This window comes from Hypomesus nipponensis, chromosome 9, assembly GCF_054491055.1.
Source record: "Hypomesus nipponensis isolate SF chromosome 9, ASM5449105v1, whole genome shotgun sequence".
NCBI lineage: Eukaryota > Metazoa > Chordata > Actinopteri > Osmeriformes > Osmeridae > Hypomesus > Hypomesus nipponensis.
In genome coordinates, this window is record NC_140369.1 from 10,064,673 (window position 1) to 10,083,540 (window position 18,868).

At 43.3% G+C, this 18,868-nt stretch overlaps 3 protein-coding genes across 4 annotated transcripts; 1 reads left to right on the forward strand and 2 right to left on the reverse strand.

The window, feature by feature from the left end:
* The first annotated feature begins 31 nt into the window (after positions 1 to 31).
* LOC146272802 (leucine-rich repeat neuronal protein 1-like) lies at positions 32 to 11,200 on the forward strand. Its single transcript, XM_084705049.1, has 2 exons — positions 32 to 476; positions 8,053 to 11,200. The coding sequence occupies exon 2, from the start codon at positions 8,335 to 8,337 to the stop codon at positions 10,471 to 10,473; it is 2,139 nt and encodes a 712-aa protein (XP_084561175.1). The 5' UTR covers positions 32 to 476; positions 8,053 to 8,334; the 3' UTR covers positions 10,474 to 11,200.
* Positions 11,201 to 11,661: 461 nt separating this feature from the next.
* On the reverse strand, positions 11,662 to 14,596 carry LOC146272803 (uncharacterized). Its single transcript, XM_084705605.1, has 2 exons — positions 14,461 to 14,596; positions 11,662 to 14,017 (listed from the first exon to the last, which is right to left on the reverse strand). The coding sequence occupies exon 2, from the start codon at positions 13,759 to 13,761 to the stop codon at positions 12,763 to 12,765; it is 999 nt and encodes a 332-aa protein (XP_084561731.1). The 5' UTR covers positions 13,762 to 14,017; positions 14,461 to 14,596; the 3' UTR covers positions 11,662 to 12,762.
* A 322-nt stretch (positions 14,597 to 14,918) lies between these two features.
* Positions 14,919 to 18,791, reverse strand: sumf1 (sulfatase modifying factor 1). Of its 2 annotated transcripts, none has more exons than XM_084705107.1 (9): positions 18,492 to 18,791; positions 17,993 to 18,166; positions 17,714 to 17,788; positions 16,620 to 16,702; positions 16,197 to 16,319; positions 16,015 to 16,129; positions 15,542 to 15,655; positions 15,410 to 15,469; positions 14,919 to 15,175 (listed from the first exon to the last, which is right to left on the reverse strand). In XM_084705107.1, exons 1-9 carry the CDS (start codon positions 18,750 to 18,752, stop codon positions 15,074 to 15,076), a joined length of 1,107 nt encoding a protein of 368 aa, XP_084561233.1. In that variant the 5' UTR covers positions 18,753 to 18,791; the 3' UTR covers positions 14,919 to 15,073. The 2 variants fall into 2 exon arrangements, with proteins under 2 accessions (XP_084561233.1, XP_084561234.1); XM_084705108.1 differs by having other exon boundaries at positions 15,089 to 15,175; positions 15,345 to 15,469.
* Between the last annotated feature and the right edge of the window lie 77 nt (positions 18,792 to 18,868).

Below are 18,868 nucleotides of genomic sequence, written 5' to 3' on the forward strand. Positions count from 1 at the left end.
AAATTGCAAGTTCTAAAAGATGACAACGTCATCAAGAATAATACATGGTCTATAAGCATTGCCATTGGTCGAGTCATTCGGTACTCTGTCAAAGTCCTCAGTTCCCATAGATGCAAGCAGATGGTCGTGCTGCCCTTGGCACCAGTGGCAGACCCTGCCGCGCGACCAATATCTTGTTTCAAACCAGTTCGCTCGCGCCGAACAGACAGAGCCAGGTGGTCGTTGGAGGAGGGCACGAGTTTAGAGATGCGCAATCTGAAGCGCTGTGAGGTGATAGCCAAAGACAAATAGAAACAGACCTCTAGTGTCAACCGGATAAATCAGTGAGATATAGGCTAGATCGGACAAACGATTTTTATTAGGCAATAAATTGCTTACATTTTGAATACGACGATTAAAAAAAATTCTAAAGGTATCGTTCGCGAAGGCTATTGCTCAATCATCGGTGTGGATGGAACAGAACATTTTTTTCGTAGGTGAGAGATATTTACAGCTTATTCATTATTTTACATTTCCAAAAAGAAATAATCATCTTTCAGCTAGGATTATCGTAGCCTATTTGTGAAAATTAATCACAAACTAAAGTGTTAATCCAAGTATAGTGAACAATAGCCTAATTAAATTAACAGATAGGCTACTGTTCAAAGATGTTCCGATTTTTGAGATGCAGATTTAGAACAGTACACAAAATTCTACTTTCTACGTGGCTTTACAAGTAGGCTATAGTAGTATCCGACCATAAAGACCCAAATAAAAAAAATAGTTTTTAATTGCACAGATTGCTATATCCTAATATTTATTTCTGATGTGCAGTGTCCAAACCCTTGCGCATTTTGTCGTTAGATGGACGCAAACATTACGAGTACAAATTCTAATTGGTTTTGCCACAACGTTGCTCAATTTTGCATTCTGGGGTCCACATGTGTTTCAAAATAAGTAACTTGGCTTTTGTGTGTTTTGATGATTTGGATGCTAGGCTCCTGTATCATCTGTTGTAGGCAGCATTACAAATGAAAATACATATTTTGTTCAGAATATTAAAATATTTCGAATACGCTGTTGCTTTATATATAATTGCAGTAGGTTGATCAGTAAGATACACCTGGAACTGATAACTGTAACTGCTACTACACTAAGTATAATTGTTCTGAAATTAAAGGATCACCAGGACATCTTCGTGTCCCAAAAATGTGATCTGAACGAAGGATTCTTGAGGTTTGAGGATGTGAGGGCGATACATTGCAACGTTCCAAAACCGTCGCACACGGTTGTTTTTGGAATAGCTGAGTGGCACCAGGAATCTACGGTGTCATTCCGACAGATGTCTTGATTGCTCTGTGAAGAAATTCGACAATATTCATCCGAAGAAGGAAAAACTATCATGGCCAAACCAGTCTGACAACCAGTGGGGGCGGTGACTTTGTATTCAATTATCAATCTTTGTGTTGAAGTTGTACATCCGTTCGTTATTGCAGCAGATGTAAAGTCACACCTGTTACTGAGCTTTACACTAGAGAGCGTTCCAACCTGCATTACATGATTACATGAATCCTAGACTGTTTATGGCAATGTGCTAAACTGAGGACTAATTTAGTACTCAGGTGTATTTTTCCTGCTCTGTGTTCAGACACATTTAGTTTTTATTTTATTCCAGCCATGGCATGATTGTTTCATAGACAAATTGTGTGTCCCTTTTTTCAAACCATAGGCTTTACATTTACATTTATGCATTTAGCAGATGTTGTCCAAGTGTTATCCAAAGCGACTTCCAAGAGAGAGCTTTACAAAAGAACATAGGTCACTGATCATGACAACGAGGTAGTCCCAAACACTGCAAGCAGCCAAAACATGAAGCATACATTGTGAAAAACTAAACTTAGCTTTGAGTCAGAGTTTGAGATTCAGTGGCCTTAGCTGTTCCCTTGTCCTTTGCATTGAAACTTTGTCTTGGGAATATCAAGATCTTGACAAAACTGACACAGATTTCCTCCTGAGACAGCAGTATGTGTGTGTGGGCACTCAGAGCACCCCACCCACCACACACCCAAGCTGTAACTATCCTTTGCACGTAGTTCAGGAGTCGTGAGAACCAGTCAACACAAAGACAGGGTTCGACATGGTGTGTGTGGTTTGCAACACATGTCTTCAAGCCCCATTGAGAGGGCCTGAGACTGACTCTGCGCTGTCTTCCAGTGTTTGGGGTCGCTGGGGGTTTGAGGGGTGCACCAGCACGACCCCCTCCCATTGTGACTGTGGTCTAGGGAAGCAGGGGAACATGTCACCCCATTGTGAGGATTTGTAAAGACGTTTCTGACCAAGGCAGCTGTTTGTCTAGCACTAGGCTGTACATACACAGGAATAAATATGCATTTCTTGTCAATGACTGACAGAGAGAATGATTGTGGAGGATGAGGAAATTGACTAGTTTAGATTTAGTTCTTGAGTTACTCCATCAACATGCCAAATGTTTTGTAAAGTAAAACATCTAATATGAGGAATTACTCTTCATGTCTTATCCTCTCCATGTCATACCAGCAATTATATTTTTGTGCTTTTTCCAATATGGGCTATTTGTTGAGATATCTCAGCTTTTCCATCCATTGCTGCAGTGTTTCAAGACTGCCAAAGTCAGCATGATTGATCCATGCTCAGATGACAACCTATTGGTTTTTCACTGCCATTGCAGTTGGAACAGGAGAGGAAAAGGGAGGGGCATGTATGAAGCCAGGAAGGGGAGAGCAGTGAGCATGTGACAGAGACTGTACTGTACGTAGGAAGAAAGAGCATCGGAATTAGAGACAGAAAATACCATGCTCTTAGCACTATGTTTTATTCATTAGGAAATTAAGCATGCGCATGTGAAACAAGTGGGATCTGTGATCTAAATAGCCTAACTCAGACAGTCAGACCAGAGGATTCTGGGGAGGAGCTGTTCGTTATTCAGCGTGTAGAATCCAGTGTCCATATCCAGAGCAGTGTGTCACTCCTTTCCATCACCCTCTCGTCTTGTCTCTCAAACTCTCCTCCTCCTTCCTCCTCCAGTTCCAGCAGCTGCACCAGAGCCCTGTGTGAATGTTACTCCTGCATACTAATGGAGCAGGAACACACAGCCTTCTCAGGCCAATGCAGTAAGGACACAGAGCAGCAGACAGCTCTATGCCACCCCAGCAGTCCATCAGGAAAACAAAACATGTGTTTGGTTCTGATTGTCTTCTAATGACTGCTAGCCACATTCTAGTGATAGTGGGAGGAGTGAATCAGAAGCTGTGTGCATGGTGGCTGTGCTGTGGTTTCAGATGATGTGCTGGGTGTTCTGTAGTGGCCGCAGAGAAAGATTGTTTGCCTCCGACAGTTGAAGAAATCAAGTTGTGGTGCATTGGCAGCTTCTGTCGATAACAAACAAATGCTTATGTTGCCATTTGACTGCTGAGGCGAGAAGACATGATCGGTTAGTCCTGATGCTTTCTCCTACATGATGTTAGTGATATCTGATGATGTCACAGTTTGCTGGCACAGTACACCTGCATCTATGGATGTGCTTGTTTGCGATCATCTCTGTGTTGCGTTCCGGCCGCCTAACGGCACACACAGCTCCTTATTTGGGTATGACACAGACGTGCCGATGCCATAGCCGTCGCCATGGTGACGGCATGAATGTGAGCCTGTTGTGTGGCCGCTGATTGGGTTGAAACACTGCTCACATTTACACCACATGAAAAGAGGCAGAGAGTGAAAGAGTGAAAGGGGGGAAAGACACTTCTCTTCCCAGTGAAAAGTGCAATCATTTTGTCATTAGAGTGATTTCCTCTTGGCAGGGCCAGCCTATGAGAACTTGGTGGAGTGTTTTAATGGCCAGGGTCACTAAGTCACTAACCAGAAAATCCACAAAACAACACTGCTTACCTTAGTGCCCAGTACCCCAGTTATATACTAGCCTAGTACCTGAGACAGCTGTACGTTTTGAAACATTTGAGGCAAAAGTACTATTTAAAGGAAAACCTACAAAGAACTTGTAACTAGGTTTGGTCTGAAACCCCAATCCATAAACCTGTCCCCTGATCTTGTAACCTAATCTTGAGTAAAGTGAGACTCCCGAAGCCAGCTTTGGGCAAAAGACTAGGCTCTCCTGGGTGGGTCAGTCTGGATGTGCTTTCTCACTGGCTCAGATGAGCTTCATTAGTCCCTATGCTGTCTGAAAAGACAGGGTTATAAATGCATTAATGAGTCCTTGGCAGCAGACAGACAGCTGATTACATCTCTGAATTATATCTCGCCTCGCTTGCTTTGAACCTTGGGGGTATGTTTCTCTCAGGGTAGGCTCTTAGAACAAACAAACATCCACGTATCTATTTCAATATATGTATGCGTGGTGATTTTTTTTTTTTTTTGGTCAAAATAAAATTGCTACATTCCAATAATTACATGGCAGAGTGAATTGAGAAAGAGACATCTGCCTGAGGCCTGTTGCTCTGCTTTAATTCATACCAAACCAGCTAGATAATTCTCAGTGTATTTGTTGTTCTTGTGTGTAAATAGACAGAGTGAAAGAGAGAGAGACTGAAAGAGAGAGGGTGTGCATGTGTATTCCCAGCATAAATTGGGTACTGCTGGATGCAGTAGTTCTGCAGGCTTTGAGATTAGCTTCTTGATCCAACTCCGTCAACAAGGAAAATGATCTAACAAGCCCAGGAAACCAGCCTTTTAGACACTTTATGTAAGGCCCATCTTATGTAAGGCACACATTTGATGTCATCTTAAATTACCTAAGACTAGAGAATAAGATAATCTCCACATCCACTCCAGGGGCAAGGCTATGGATGTCCGTCTGACAAAACTGTGTGATCAGTTTTTGCAGCCACAGTTTATTCCATGATGGTGTAAAGCGCTTGGCTTCTATGGGCATCAGCAGAGCCTAGGGAGAGTGTGTTTGTAAGCCGACACCGTCAGACTGGTGCTGTGTCAGAGGATAAAAAACAACAACATCTGTCTCGCCCCCATTTGATCATTGCTGTGTCCACTGAGCGACCATTACACTAACTACACATACTGACTGTTAGGGCTCCTATTGGCAGTATTTCTGAGATTGCATCTGAGCTTCCATAGCTGGATTCGTATTTTCTGGGCGTGTGAATCCTCCCACCAACACCAGCAGCACTGCTCAGAAAAAGTCACACACGCACACACACAATTGCCCTATGATAAGGGTCAAAGCGGATGGGTCCCCTCCAACTCCTCTGCCCCCCCACAGTGCTGACAGCCCTCCAGGAACCGGGTGCCAGGTGTCTGAGTTTTATAGCCTCAGCATGAAAGCAGTGATTACCTCGCGAGTAGGCAGCAGTGAAGAAAAGGAGAGGGAGAGATGAGAGGTAAATAGATTGCATTTTACTGTACATGGATAGATATCAAGATACAATGCATTGACAGACTGATGGAACACTAAACAGCGGTGAGTTTAAAGATGGATGAATGTAGACAGGAAAAAGGAGAGGGAAGCAGAGAGTGAGAGGTGAAATCTCATGAAGTCATGATATCGTCAGGGTTGTCATGACACAATCATTTGAGACACAGTACATTCAGCCTTACTCCCTCAAGTTACCAAAACTAGAATTCTAAAATCATCCTTGATGTGCTGATGTCGACTGTGACACACGTCTCTGCAAATTTGCTAAAAGCCTGCCTCACTGAAAACTAACTTCCCTTAGATTGCAAGGATTTACAACAGTATATCTATATAGAAGCCAAATCATGACATCAAAATATTAATATGATGTTTTTAACAGATTCAACATCTGTTAAAAGTAAATTAAGTTGAGTAGTCTGGTAAGCACACAAAGTACTGCAAGTTATATATTACTTGAATAATGAAACTCAATGAATGTGTCAGCACATAAAGGAGTCCTGTACAGTAACATAATTGATTTGTACTCTGATGTATTTGCAATTTGGCCACTTGGTGGACTACTTTATTATAAATCAGAGATGTTTCACTGTCATAAAATCCATTAGTTCCTACTGTACTTCATGTGGGTTAGAAAATTGTACAATGTACATTACAAGATGCACCTGCATGTTAATATAATTATGCTGGCAGAAAACAAAGCACTGGCAGTGTTTTTGAACTGAATAAAGTCCCTTTTTATCGAGTTGCTATAAATATTATGCTAGCAGATGCTTAATAAAAGCTGTGAGACTGTCAGTCACACATCCCTGCTTTCTGTTCTACTGCCAGTTTGCTGTTTTAAAGATGAAAGGAGAGAGAAATCAAACTACAGCTACTGGATTTTATGTTAATATTTCCTCTTTGGTAAGAATTCTGACTGAATTGTCATATCTTCATGTGAAACAAAACACAGGCAGAGGAACACATACAGTCTGTTTCTCAGTATGTAAAAAGTAAGTACAAAAGAACAACTGCTGTGTTGAAAGCATGTGAGTTTGAGGCAGGGTGCTCAGACAGGGGAATGTGGGCTCTGCATGTCAGCTCCAGTAACCAGCTGAATCCATGTACAAACTGAATAGTGTGGAAAAATAGGCCTGTGGGACTTCAGTCTCGGTTCTGGAGTGAAACATTTAGAACAGCTAAGTGGAAAAAGAGAAACACCGGACAAAGAAAATGAAGTGTTATACAAAATAAGGCAAACTCTAAATCACAGTCAAGACAGTCATCATGTATCAGTCAGCGTGCCTGGCTCTAAGCGGGGGCAAATACACATGTTTTGACAGGTTAAAATACTGTATGTACTGTATGACTGTAGAGGAAAACCATATTCCCCCATGACAGGCTATTAAGATCTGCTATTGGCGACTTAAACAAAGAGGAAGACTACAAATTAATGTTTGATTTATATAATTGGGTTCTTAAATGTGGAGGGAAACCGACCAACTGAACAGTGCAAAGCCCATCTGAGATGGATGTGTGTAGTGTTGTGGTGCTGAACGCTCTCCCCTCCCCTGGGGGTTCATCCCACTAGCTTTCCTGTCCTTTGCCACCCACCTGCACCCCTGACCCGTTCTGGTTCAGACCTGGCATCACCACCCACCACTTCTTTCAGGCTGGTTAATAGGCTAGTTTAAACCTGCATGTGTACTGACTGTGCTACTGCTTCTAGAGACATGTTTTGCACTGAAGACCAGTCGTCAACAACGTTCAGAGTTTTTTATTCCCCAGCTGCCCTAGCGGATTAGGCCTGTTGTGTAATGGCCTCACAGAGCTGGTCCCACCAAAGGACCTTTTTAACTGTGCATAGCATATGTAGATAATCTCCACTGGGTGGAGGGAGTGTGTTATCTCTGAGGAGACAGACACAGTGAACAGAAGAGCAGCAGTGTTAATATTCACACAACACGTCACCTCAGACAGGGATGCGTACATATCTAAAAAGGCAACATTCTAATCTTCTTATAGTTTACCTCTTCTCTCATGTATACTCTTGCAACTAATTGATTCTACTCTGTGCAACCAATCATCTTCATTTGATGTTTTACAAACTTTTGCACAAAACTGTAATGAACATTTTATTTTGGGGGAAACTTTTATTGGTGATGTAAATGAATTTAATCACACATTCAGTCATTAGAATAACTGGCAGTGATCTCTATTTCATTTTCAGAACATAGAGAATGTCATAAATAGTCCTACCATTCTGACATCTGTCTCACATCTATGAGTTCAGTATTTGGTTTCTAAAAACATTTTTTTCTTAAGAGATAGAAATGAACTCAGCACAATAGCAAATTATCATTGCACAGTTTTCTGCCCTGATATGCGTATCTAATAATGACTCTAAAGGTCTGGGGGTTGCTGGTGCTGGGGAGACAGGCATGTTCCCTCTAGAGAAATGTGAAAATGTCAAGATTCAGTCTAGCCATGGAAGATGCTGGCTTTAGTTTGACTTTTCATATATATATTCTGAAAGTATTTAAGTTCTAATCTCTCTCCTTTTCCCTCCCTCTTCACATGATCTAAATCTGTGAAATTGTGATGAATATAATGTAAGCTGTTTATCCGTATTGCATTGCTTTAATTCCTGACCTGGTTTCTGTGTCTTTCAGACTTGTTCTGCTGAATTGCAGGAAGAGAGGAGAAAATAAGCCCCCGGTGGAAGAAGGAGAGGGCCCTGACCATCCCCTGGCCTCCTTTCCTCAAATAGGCTTTAGCACAGGCTGGGACACACTGCTCGGTAAACAGAACCCCACCAGTTCGCTGCAGAGGGAAGACACTGATGCTCTTGATTACTGGTGGTTGATGTCACATCTCAAAGCTTTCCTCCAGGCCCTCTTCAGGATCCCTGCCTCTCCTCTCGGCCCAGAGTAACCAGACAGAGAGCAGACAGCATGGCGCTCACCTCTCTCCCTTGGCCCCTGTTGGCTTGGATGTGTGTGGTACTGAATCTGCCCCTGGTGCAGGCTGGGGAATGCCCTCGACTATGTGTGTGTGAGATCCGGCCCTGGTTTACTCCTCAGTCCACCTACAGGGAGGCCACCACCGTGGACTGTAATGATCTGAGGTTAACTCGCATCCCCACCAACCTGTCAGCGGACACCCAGGTTCTGCTGCTCCAGAGCAACTCCATTTCTCACACGACCGGTGAGCTGGAGGTCCTGTACAACCTGACGGAGCTGGACCTTTCCCAAAACAACTTCAGCAGTGTGGAGGCGGTGGGCCTGACCAACATGAACCAACTGACAACCCTGCACTTGGAGGAGAACCAGATCAGTCAGCTGCCAGACCACTGTCTGCAGGACCTGTCTAACCTGCAAGAGCTCTACATCAACCACAACCAAATCAGCTCCATCACTCCTGGGGCCTTCTCTGGCCTGCGCAGCCTTCTGCGCCTCCACCTCAACTCAAACAAGCTCCGGGTCATTGATAGCCGCTGGTTCGAGGCCACCCCCAACCTGGAGATCCTCATGATTGGAGAGAACCCAGTCATTGGTCTTCTGGACATGAATTTCAAACCTCTAGGGACTCTGCGGAGTCTGGTGCTGGCTGGTATGGATGTCACCGACGTTCCCAGTAATGCTCTAGTGGGTTTAGACAACCTGGAGAGTTTATCCTTCTATGACAACAAGCTGGTCCGAATCCCTCAGCTGGCTCTGCAGAAGGTTCCCAATCTGAAATTCCTAGATCTAAACAAAAACCCTGTTCACAAGATCCAGGAGGGAGACTTCAGGAACATGCTGCGTCTGAAGGAGTTGGGCATCAACAACATGGTGGAGCTGGTATCCTTTGACCGTTACGCACTAGACAACCTTCCTGAACTTACCAAGCTGGAGGCTACCAACAACCCCAAACTTTCCTACATCCACCGACTGGCCTTCAGGGACGTGCCCTCTCTCGAGAGCCTGATGCTTAACAACAATGCCCTCAATTCAATTTACCAGCGCACTGTGGAGGTTCTGCCCAATCTAAGGGAGATCAGCCTCCACAGCAACCCTTTGCGTTGCGACTGCGTCATACAGTGGATGACCTCCAACCGAACCACGGTGCGTTTCATGGAGCCCCTTGCCATGCTTTGTGATTCTCCACTCGAGTTTCGGGGCCAGCGTGTCAGAGAGGTGAAGCTCCAGGACTCTCCAGAGCAGTGTCTGCCCCTCATCTCCCACGACACCTTCCCCAGCCACCTGAGCCTGGAGCTGGGCATGAGTGTCAGCCTGGACTGCCGGGCCATGGCGGAGCCCGAGCCCGATATCTACTGGGTCTCCCCTCTGGGGACCAAGATCACCATGGACACTGTGTTAGAACGCTACCACCTGAGCAGCGAGGGGACCCTGAGGCTGTCTCATGTACAGGTGGAGGATTCTGGCCGCTACACCTGCGTGGCCCAGAACTCAGAGGGAGCGGACACCCGCGTCACTACCATCCGTGTCAATGGAACCCTACTGGACAGTGCCGAGGTCATGAAAATGTACGTCAAGCAGACCGAGTCCCACTCCATCCTGGTCTCCTGGAAGGTCAACTCCAATGTCATGACCTCCAACCTAAAATGGGCCTCGGCAACGATGAAGATCGACAACCCCCACATCACGTACACTGCACGTGTCCCTGTGGACGTCCACGAATACAACCTCACACACCTACAACCCGCCACCGAATATGAGGTGTGTCTCACCGTCTCCAACGTCCACCTGCAGACCCACAAGTCATGCGTCAACGTGACAACCCGCAGTGTCACCTTCGCCCTGGATGTGTCTGACCAGCGTCCCAGCGCCGCTCTTCTCGCTGTCATGGCAACCATGCTAGCCTTCCTCAGCTTGGCTACGGTTGGCATCTACATTGCCCGCCGATGGAAGAGGAAGAACTACCACCATTCCTTGAAGAAGTACATGCAGAAGACATCCTCCATTCCCCTCAATGAGCTCTACCCACCTCTAATCAACCTGTGGGAGGCAGACAGTGAGAAGGACAAGGAGGGCTGTGTGGAGGGCAAACCTTCTCCTGTGGACACCACTCGTAGCTACTACATGTGGTGAGGAGACCTTACCAGGCCAGACCCTGGAGCTCCTCACAGCAGCACACACAGACACACTTTTGCCATTTTGGTGCAAAAGTCATATAAAGTTGCAAATGTTTTTTGTATCTTCAGCTTTGCTAATAAGAGGCAGAGTGAATAAGGACTGGGTTTTTATTAGTATAGCGTATCGCCTTTGTTTGATTCTCTCCTTAGGTTTTTAAGGTTTTGGACTTTCCAAGATGGCAGCTGTGCTTAGCTTCCAGGTTGTATGTCTTATTAGTTGCTGTTCTTTATTTCTGTGATGCATTTTGATAGCACAGCTTTTCAATTTATTCTTCTGGACTCTTTTTTTAGGGTCTATTATGCAGGTTGGAACTACTGTTCCTCTTGCAATAATGGTAGAGATAAATGTGTCTTTCTCTCGTTTTGTAAGACAGGTAATCTGTTGTGCACTGAAAGGTAGCAGAGTTTCCTTTACAGAGTTGACTCTGATTACAAGCTGACTGAGGGATTTAGACATGCTAGTCTGCTTACTGAATAATGTTAGCGATTGTACAGTAATGTTGTATCAACTATAATTTGAGACTTTTTTTATTGTAATTGGAAATATTAGGAATTTGTTTGTTGATTATCGTGCTTTTTAGAAACTTGAATGTTATGGTAACTTACCGTTTTTAGTTATAGTAGTAGTTTTATAATTTAGTCTCATTTGCTCTTTCCGATATTGCTAGAATCAGTCACTGACTACTTACTTTTGTGATTTCAACTCTCAAAATGTTGTATATGGATGAGAACGTTGAAATAAAAAACTTTTTTTCTTTTTAAAATTATGTCTCCATTATTCTGTTTTGGTGATTTACATATTTTTTTTATTTAGTAGGTACAACAGTACCCATGATGTATTAACAGAAAGCGAGCTCAGTGACACTTCACTGTTGACTCAGACCGATAATAAGCTCACTCCAAGCTGCTTCCATGAGCCTTATCATCTGATCAGAGAAAGTTCAACATTCAGTTCTTTGGTCAACATATTTACATTGTTATTACACTCATACTCAAATTAAAGAGGAGGTAATGAATGGTTTATGTCATGGTGGAGCAGTGGAGTTCAGGATTGGGCAAAAAGGTGAAGACGTCTCTGATAATACCCAATTGCTCTGAAAGTACCAAGTCAATGAAGGGAATAGTTAAACAAGTTCAAGCCAAAATCAACATATTTATTACAGATCTGTAAGGTGCAGCTGTCTGATACATTCAAGTTGAGCATCTCAGAGGACTGCACCATGAATACAGGAAATCAAGGGAGTGTATGGTATCACAATATGGGAGGATACAAAATGATTAGCATAGCCTTCACAGGCACTGAAAAAGGACACTGTATGCTAGATAGCTTTTGTTTAGGTCTTTAGATAGGGCTCCTAGAAATGGCCTTGTCGCTCCTTATATTTTCTTCATTCAAAGTTGCATGACATTATACACTATAGTACACTAGCAATATTGTGACCTCTGACTTACATTAGTGACACAGGCCTTTCCTAGTCACACCTTATAAATAACTAACTTATGGCTATGCAGGCATAAGAAAACAGCATAATGACAGTTTATCAATGATACAAGAAACATAATTAATAGATAGGCATATTTATCTCCTGGACATAACCAAGGGTTATGTGCTCATCAACTTAATATAGCAAGGTATAGATCAAACATTGTTTATTGTAGACAGCCATATTGCAGTGGCTGTCTAGGTAAAGGAAATAGACATTGTGGTAATTTGAAGATAGATCATTCAATGTGTCTTCTTGTATAAACGTATTTGGAGCTTTGTTGCACCCTAGTGGTACCAAAAGAACTAGTGCTGAGTAATGAGAATAAAGGTTCCTTCATTCCACCAACTAGTGACCATCTTTGGGCGTGCAGTAAAGTACATTGTATAATTCATGTCTGATAACCTCCTGGTTGGTGCTCATACAGCAGCAATAAAGCAGCATTACACAAACACTGTACAAGATATCCAGAGAATGGCTCAGCTCAGTAAAGGATTTATTAGCTTTTATAATGGCTATAAATGTCTACTTTAACATTGATAAGACATGTCTGTCAATGTGTAACACCTAATTAGTTGCAAGGTTGAACCAAAAAACATTGTATCAGAAGGAGGTTAACTGGAAAATGCAAGACTGAATTGAATAAACCATCATGAAGTCTATACTGTTCATACAAAATCAAATCAATGTATTTTGATTGATTTCATTTGTTGACTTAAACTCAACTCAACTAAAATTTTACGGAATATGATCTGATTGATTTAACTTGTTTGTTCCTGTCTTTCCTCTACTTGTAACTGCTCAACTATCCTTTGGGCCTCTAGGAGGGAAAGACGACAACACCTGCATGTACAGAACTGACTCTGGTGTGCACACCTCACCCCAAGGAATGGCTCAGCAGCCTCACAGGCAGTGAGGTTTTGGATCAGCCTCTCCCTGCTTAGTCTCAGTGTTTGGCCTTCTGGCACATGAAACGCCACGGTCACATGGTCCCAGACAAACCACCTATCCCATTCATACAAAGGATCAAACCTCTCTGCTTCTATAATATTGTCGTTGTGAGTTACAGGCTTAAAATAATGAGTTTTTGACAATGCTTGTGCCCGCCAAACAATGGTGTTGTTGTTAAATATACAAACAGCATCATCTCCACATTCCCATAGACCTGGGTACTTGTCAAACTCCTTCACACTGGGGCTGTGGACAATCACAGTGTACATGATCTCTTGTTTGTAAACAGTAGTCCCATACACTCTCATTACTGGCCCGTCTCCACCACAGATCTGCTCCCTGTACATCTGCAACATGTCCGACAGACTGAAAGTAAACTTAAAGTTCCCATAACGAGATGTGTCCATCTGGAATGCTGGTGAGGTAGTGAATTTGGTTAGGAAGGGTTCCTGCATCCTCTTCTGCAAGGCTGACCTTCCAGGAAATGTCTTTTCCAGGAATCGCTCCTCTGCAATTTGGATATCCTCTTCTTCAATAGCCAAACCCCACCATAGGATATGTGGATTATGTCCCTGAAACCCCCCACTATGTCCATGAAACCCCCCCGATTTCAAGATTCCATCCAAGCCAGACTTAGTGGTGACATGTACTACTTTGGAAATATGAAACTCGATTTCTGGGAGCTGGTTGATGTCTTTTCTGATGTTGAAATGACAAGGAAGATCCTCCAGATCTTGCATCGTGTCTATGGTCTTCTGTTTCCCACAGAAGTACATTTCTTCTTTCCCCCTGGCATTGCGGCGCCTCATTGTCTCTATTGACAAGAGCCTTTGATTTACTTTAGAATCCCAGGAAGTGGTGGCGAAAGAAATGGTATGTTTTTCTTAATGGGCAAATAAGCCACTACATGTGATAATTATTTTGATAGATGGAGGTGAGAAATAACTAGATATATAGCTGGGTGTGTTGTGTTCGCCCCGGGGTGTCTGTTAGAACACAACTCTTGGACACGGCTTTCTTTTGTTGATTCATTTGAGTTTTCTGTTAAAGAGTGTAGTGGCGGTGCTGTAACAACACAGAACGTAGACAATTAACATCACAGTCCCGACACGGCATATTACAGAATATACAACAAATAATATGTTACCAATGCTATCATAATTAAATAAATATGATACGTTCTACATGATTTTAGTTTCAACAGTCAAGTGCCCCCCCCACGCCGGTGCCGCCAGCAGCGGCAAAGTGTCCTCTTTCAAACTCAAATCTGGTAACCCTAGGTTAAACAATAAGGACTAAAATAACAACAACCACACAATTTACTTGATCATGAACGCACCAAAAATTTTAGTCAAGATTAAAATGACAAAATTAAAGATTGCTCACTGCGAGCACAAAAGAAAACTTAGTGCAAAAAAAAACTGGATCCGCTAGCGTTTACACATTTTGATGCTACTGTACAATTAAGAGCCAAAAGAAGAAAATTAAAAATTTTATTTTTACCAAACCTTGTGAGTAGTGAAAAGATCATTCCTTGCTGGTCATTGCTTTAAATAGTGCTGACGCGTCGCAGACACAAACTATTTGGACTTGTCCACCTTTCTTATAAACTGGTCGTAAAGTGAGTATTATTTTCAGTTTCGTTTATGATCGTAATTTGAGTGACAAGGTCGAGGCCCCACCCCTTGCTCCTCAGCATGAAGCAAAGGCCCCAAGGAGCTTAGTGGAATTGCAATGCCATTGTGGCACCGGCACGTTCCTACCAGAGCCATTGAATATACATATTTTTAAGCCCTGGATCTCCTCCCAATTGGTCAATTCTAATATTGTGTTCACACCAAACGCAATTTTTTTTAATGGGTTGTCAATATAATGTATATAATTTTCCGCTTATCTTGCACTTTTATCAATAACTTAAGAAACAGTCTTTCTTTCTTTGATCAGGTAGAAAAATATGTCAACACAATTTACAAATGTACAAATATGTTTTTATTTTACATTGAATTGGCTAGACTTGTCCAGGGACAAGCCAGTGTTGAGAGTAACTTCCCTGAACCCCACAACGTTTGAGGGGTCAAGAGCATTGCACCATTCTGTCAGTGAAAGGTCAAAGATGTGTGGTCAGGGTGGCTCATGGGAGACACAACGAAACCCCAAGTTGGAAGCAGAGCTGTCTGGGGTGTTTTGGCTCCGGGCTGCACACCTGTATCTGTAGCAGTAGGACTGTGGACAGAGGGAGGAGGAAAGGAGGGAGGGACATAACTATATAAGCCTATAACACTGCTGATTTAGTACATCACAAAACAATGGTTGATCAGAAAAAAAGCTGTTGACATTACTATCCTATTATGTAATTGATCTTACAGAGACTGGAAATATCTGAACCACATACCAGTACACAGCAACAGTGTAGTGTGTTGCTATCTACAAAACAGTGTGAATGACGGCCATGTTCACCTTGTGGCACATGTAAGAGCCTCCCTTCTTCACCTTGTCTGTGCCAGATGGTGGGCCTTTCTACAAAATAAACAGGTGACATGAGAACTCCTTCATTCAATGGATGGGACATGAACTGTGTGTGTGTCTTACTGGGTTGTGCTGTCTGTCTGCAGTGTGGTGTACAGACCACCAGTCAGATGTCCACTCCCAGGCATTTCCCACCATGTCGTATAGGCCATAGCCATTGGCAGGAAATGACATCACCTGCAGGAGGAGTCACACGGCTGAAAGTTTGCTTAGACCTTAGTGGGACCTTGTAAGACAGGGTCCATGAATTCTACAACATACTGTAGCTGTCAGTATTTGCACCCATTGAAGAATGTTACTATAATGTTATCTCAATGTAATTCACTGGATCTAGTACAGCTATGAGCTGGTTTTGACACATTATCATGAACTCCAGATTTCTATTCAAATCTCCATCACCATTAACTTCTGGATGTGGATGAATTGGAGGTCAACTTCCTGCTTCACTACTATAGCCTCTGGGTAAAAGCCCCCTCCTCACCTCTCCTTCTCTCTTCCCTTAATCCCTGTCATATCCTTCCATCTTGTATTCTTACCGGTGAGGTTTTAATGTAACCATCCTCTCCAGAGTTGTGTGTGGGGAAGTCTCCCTGCCAGAGGTTTGAATAGTGTTGCTCTTTCGGTGTCAGCTTGTTTCCCCAAGGATACAATCTAAAAACAGGAAGAGGGGGTCAGAACAAGCAAACAGAGACACATGCACACAATGAAGACAACCTACCTGTCCTTCAGGCCACCCCTGCATGCGTGTTCCCACTCTGCCTCGGTGGGCAGTCTCTTCTGGGCCCAGGAGCAGAATGCCACAGCATCCCTCCATGACACATGCAGTACAGGGTGGTCCGTCCTAGACACACAACCACATTCACTGTCCAGAACGGTACCATGAACAGAAGAACCTGGATGTGTGACCACCAGGTTACATTTTCTGCTGCATATGCAACATTCTTCCTTGAGGGTTTAGGTTGGTTGAGGGGCAGTTCTATGGGCGTATGTGAAGCCCTCTGTGACATGCTTGCGTGTAAAAAGGGCTATACAAATACATTTGATTTGATTCAAATCCAACATTTCTACTCTAATTTGTAGATCAGACTAGATGTGGAATTGTGCTAATGGGCTTCCCTTGTTTCCAGCTGTCACTTCTCACCTGTCTGTGATGCTGGAGTCTGGGCCCTCAGGGTGCCTCCAGTCTGCTCCTTTGACAGGCAACCACCAGGGGGCAGCAGCAACCTGGCAACAGGGAGAGCAGATGTCCAACTACAGTGTAGTACATACAGTACACTGCAGAAGCAAACATAACTTTGCAGGACATCACAATGGGCTGTTGCGCTAGGAGACACACACAACTCCTACACTTGTGTAAACGGGGGAACAGAGTCACATTCCTGAGACTAAAATGTTTACATTCGAATCTCTCACACACCCATTCTGAGATGGCCACCGTGTCCTTCTAACTGTCTTACATCAGCTTATCTCTCCGTCTCTTATTATTTCTTTTGAATTCCCCACCCTCAGGCAAAATGTATGCCTCTCTCTTTGTTCACAATATATCCCTAGAGTATTTAAAACATTCACACATTGCACAACTGACTAGGCCACGGGTTGTTTGTAAGAAGGGATATACACACAGGAAATTAGCAGGCACCGATTGGTAGCTGTTGCAATGTGGCTTAAACCAACAACCATCCTTAAGGGAGTGTTTTGTTTTAGTGTGCTCTTGTTTTCATTCTCACACAGTTAAAAGCTTGTGATGTCAAAGGTAGTGTGTTATCAAGTAAATATGTCCAGGCATTTGTACTTGTACTTCACTAAACCTAAAACTAGGTTTTTTGAATAGACAATGTTCACAAACAATAACAAAGGCGTCATTGATAACTCAATAGATGTGTTGCAGTAAAAGATAAAAGGAACTGTTTAAAAAACCCTAGGCTAGAACAGGAAGTAGAAACCAAGTCCAACTTAGAACAAAAACAAAGCATGTGAACTTTTCTCCCCGGCCCCCAGTTCGCTCAGTCTCCATGGCAACGGCCCAGAGTGGACGTCCATCTGTGAGTGATTACAGGGTAATATGTGTCCCAATATCCTCCCTCTCCCCTGGGCCTTAAGGACTACAGCATACACACAACCCATGATGCAAACATGCACTCAATGACATCACTGAACTGATCTCTTCAGAGTGAAGCGTGTTTAGAGTGCAGGGGTTAACGTCTTGTTTGACACATTATCTTACAAAGAACTTACAGCTTGTGAGATTTGGCTTTTGGTTGCTTCACTTAACACTCCATCAAAAACAAATGAGTCTCCAAATTTCTCTGCCTGTTGAAAAGACAGTTTGAGAGATGAACAGAACAGTCAGTCATATTTACAGTCTACCTGTTACACAGTACATTGGCAATTTCATGTATTAAGTCCTTAGCTGACTTGTTAACACTGTTAACCTGCTGTCATAGACACTAATTAACTTCTAAAAACGATCTCAGGGTAGGTATGAAAAGTTGAAATATGCAAGGGACAAGGTACCTCAGTGACATAGCCTGTGGCATTGATAAAACTCTTGAACTGGTGGTTTGTGACCTCATGGATGTCCATGTAGAAAGCCTCCAGGTTGACACTGCGCTGGGGTCCTTCCCCATCCGGCGGGATGCCAGGGTTGTCTGTGCCCATCAGGAACTCTCCTCCAGAAATCAGGACCATCTACACACAACAGACAGAGATGATTTAAGCTCACAGACATGTCATAGACAACAGATCATCAACTGAACCCAAGGCCTCTATCACATGAGTACAGAGTGTAGTGTGTGTGAATGTACGATAGTTGCAGAACTAAATCTAAACACAGATGCAAACTTCTTTCATCATTTGCTATGATTGTCATTGTGGGTAATCTAGTCACTGATAACCTGGCCACAATTCAAACCGTGCACATCTTTAAGGCAGACCAGTATGGCTGCTGGCATTCAGTTGCTAAGTCAAATCAAGTTCATGTTAGACCACACTGTACAGCATGTATTCATCATACCTGACGGTCAGAAACGGATTTCTCTCCACTTTTAGAACTGAGTGTTGGCTTCTCATTTGTGGTTTCTAAGTATTTGACAGCAGGGTCTTCAGATGCATGACTCTCAGTTGTCACAAGCACATCTCTCTTCAGGTTGTGACAACCACAGCTCTGTGCCTCAGTTTCTGTCGGGGTTGGATCATTCGATCTTACTTCAACAACCTGGACAGAAGCTTTACAAATCATGAAAAAAAACGCATGAAACGCAACATAGCGTAACATTTTTGCAGTAGGCTTAGATCGCCTCTGCTTCCGCAATCGTCATTGTCACGTGATTAGTCATGCTGCAACAACGCAGCTGTTAAATTGTTGTAGTGTGATTTTTAAGGAAAACATTT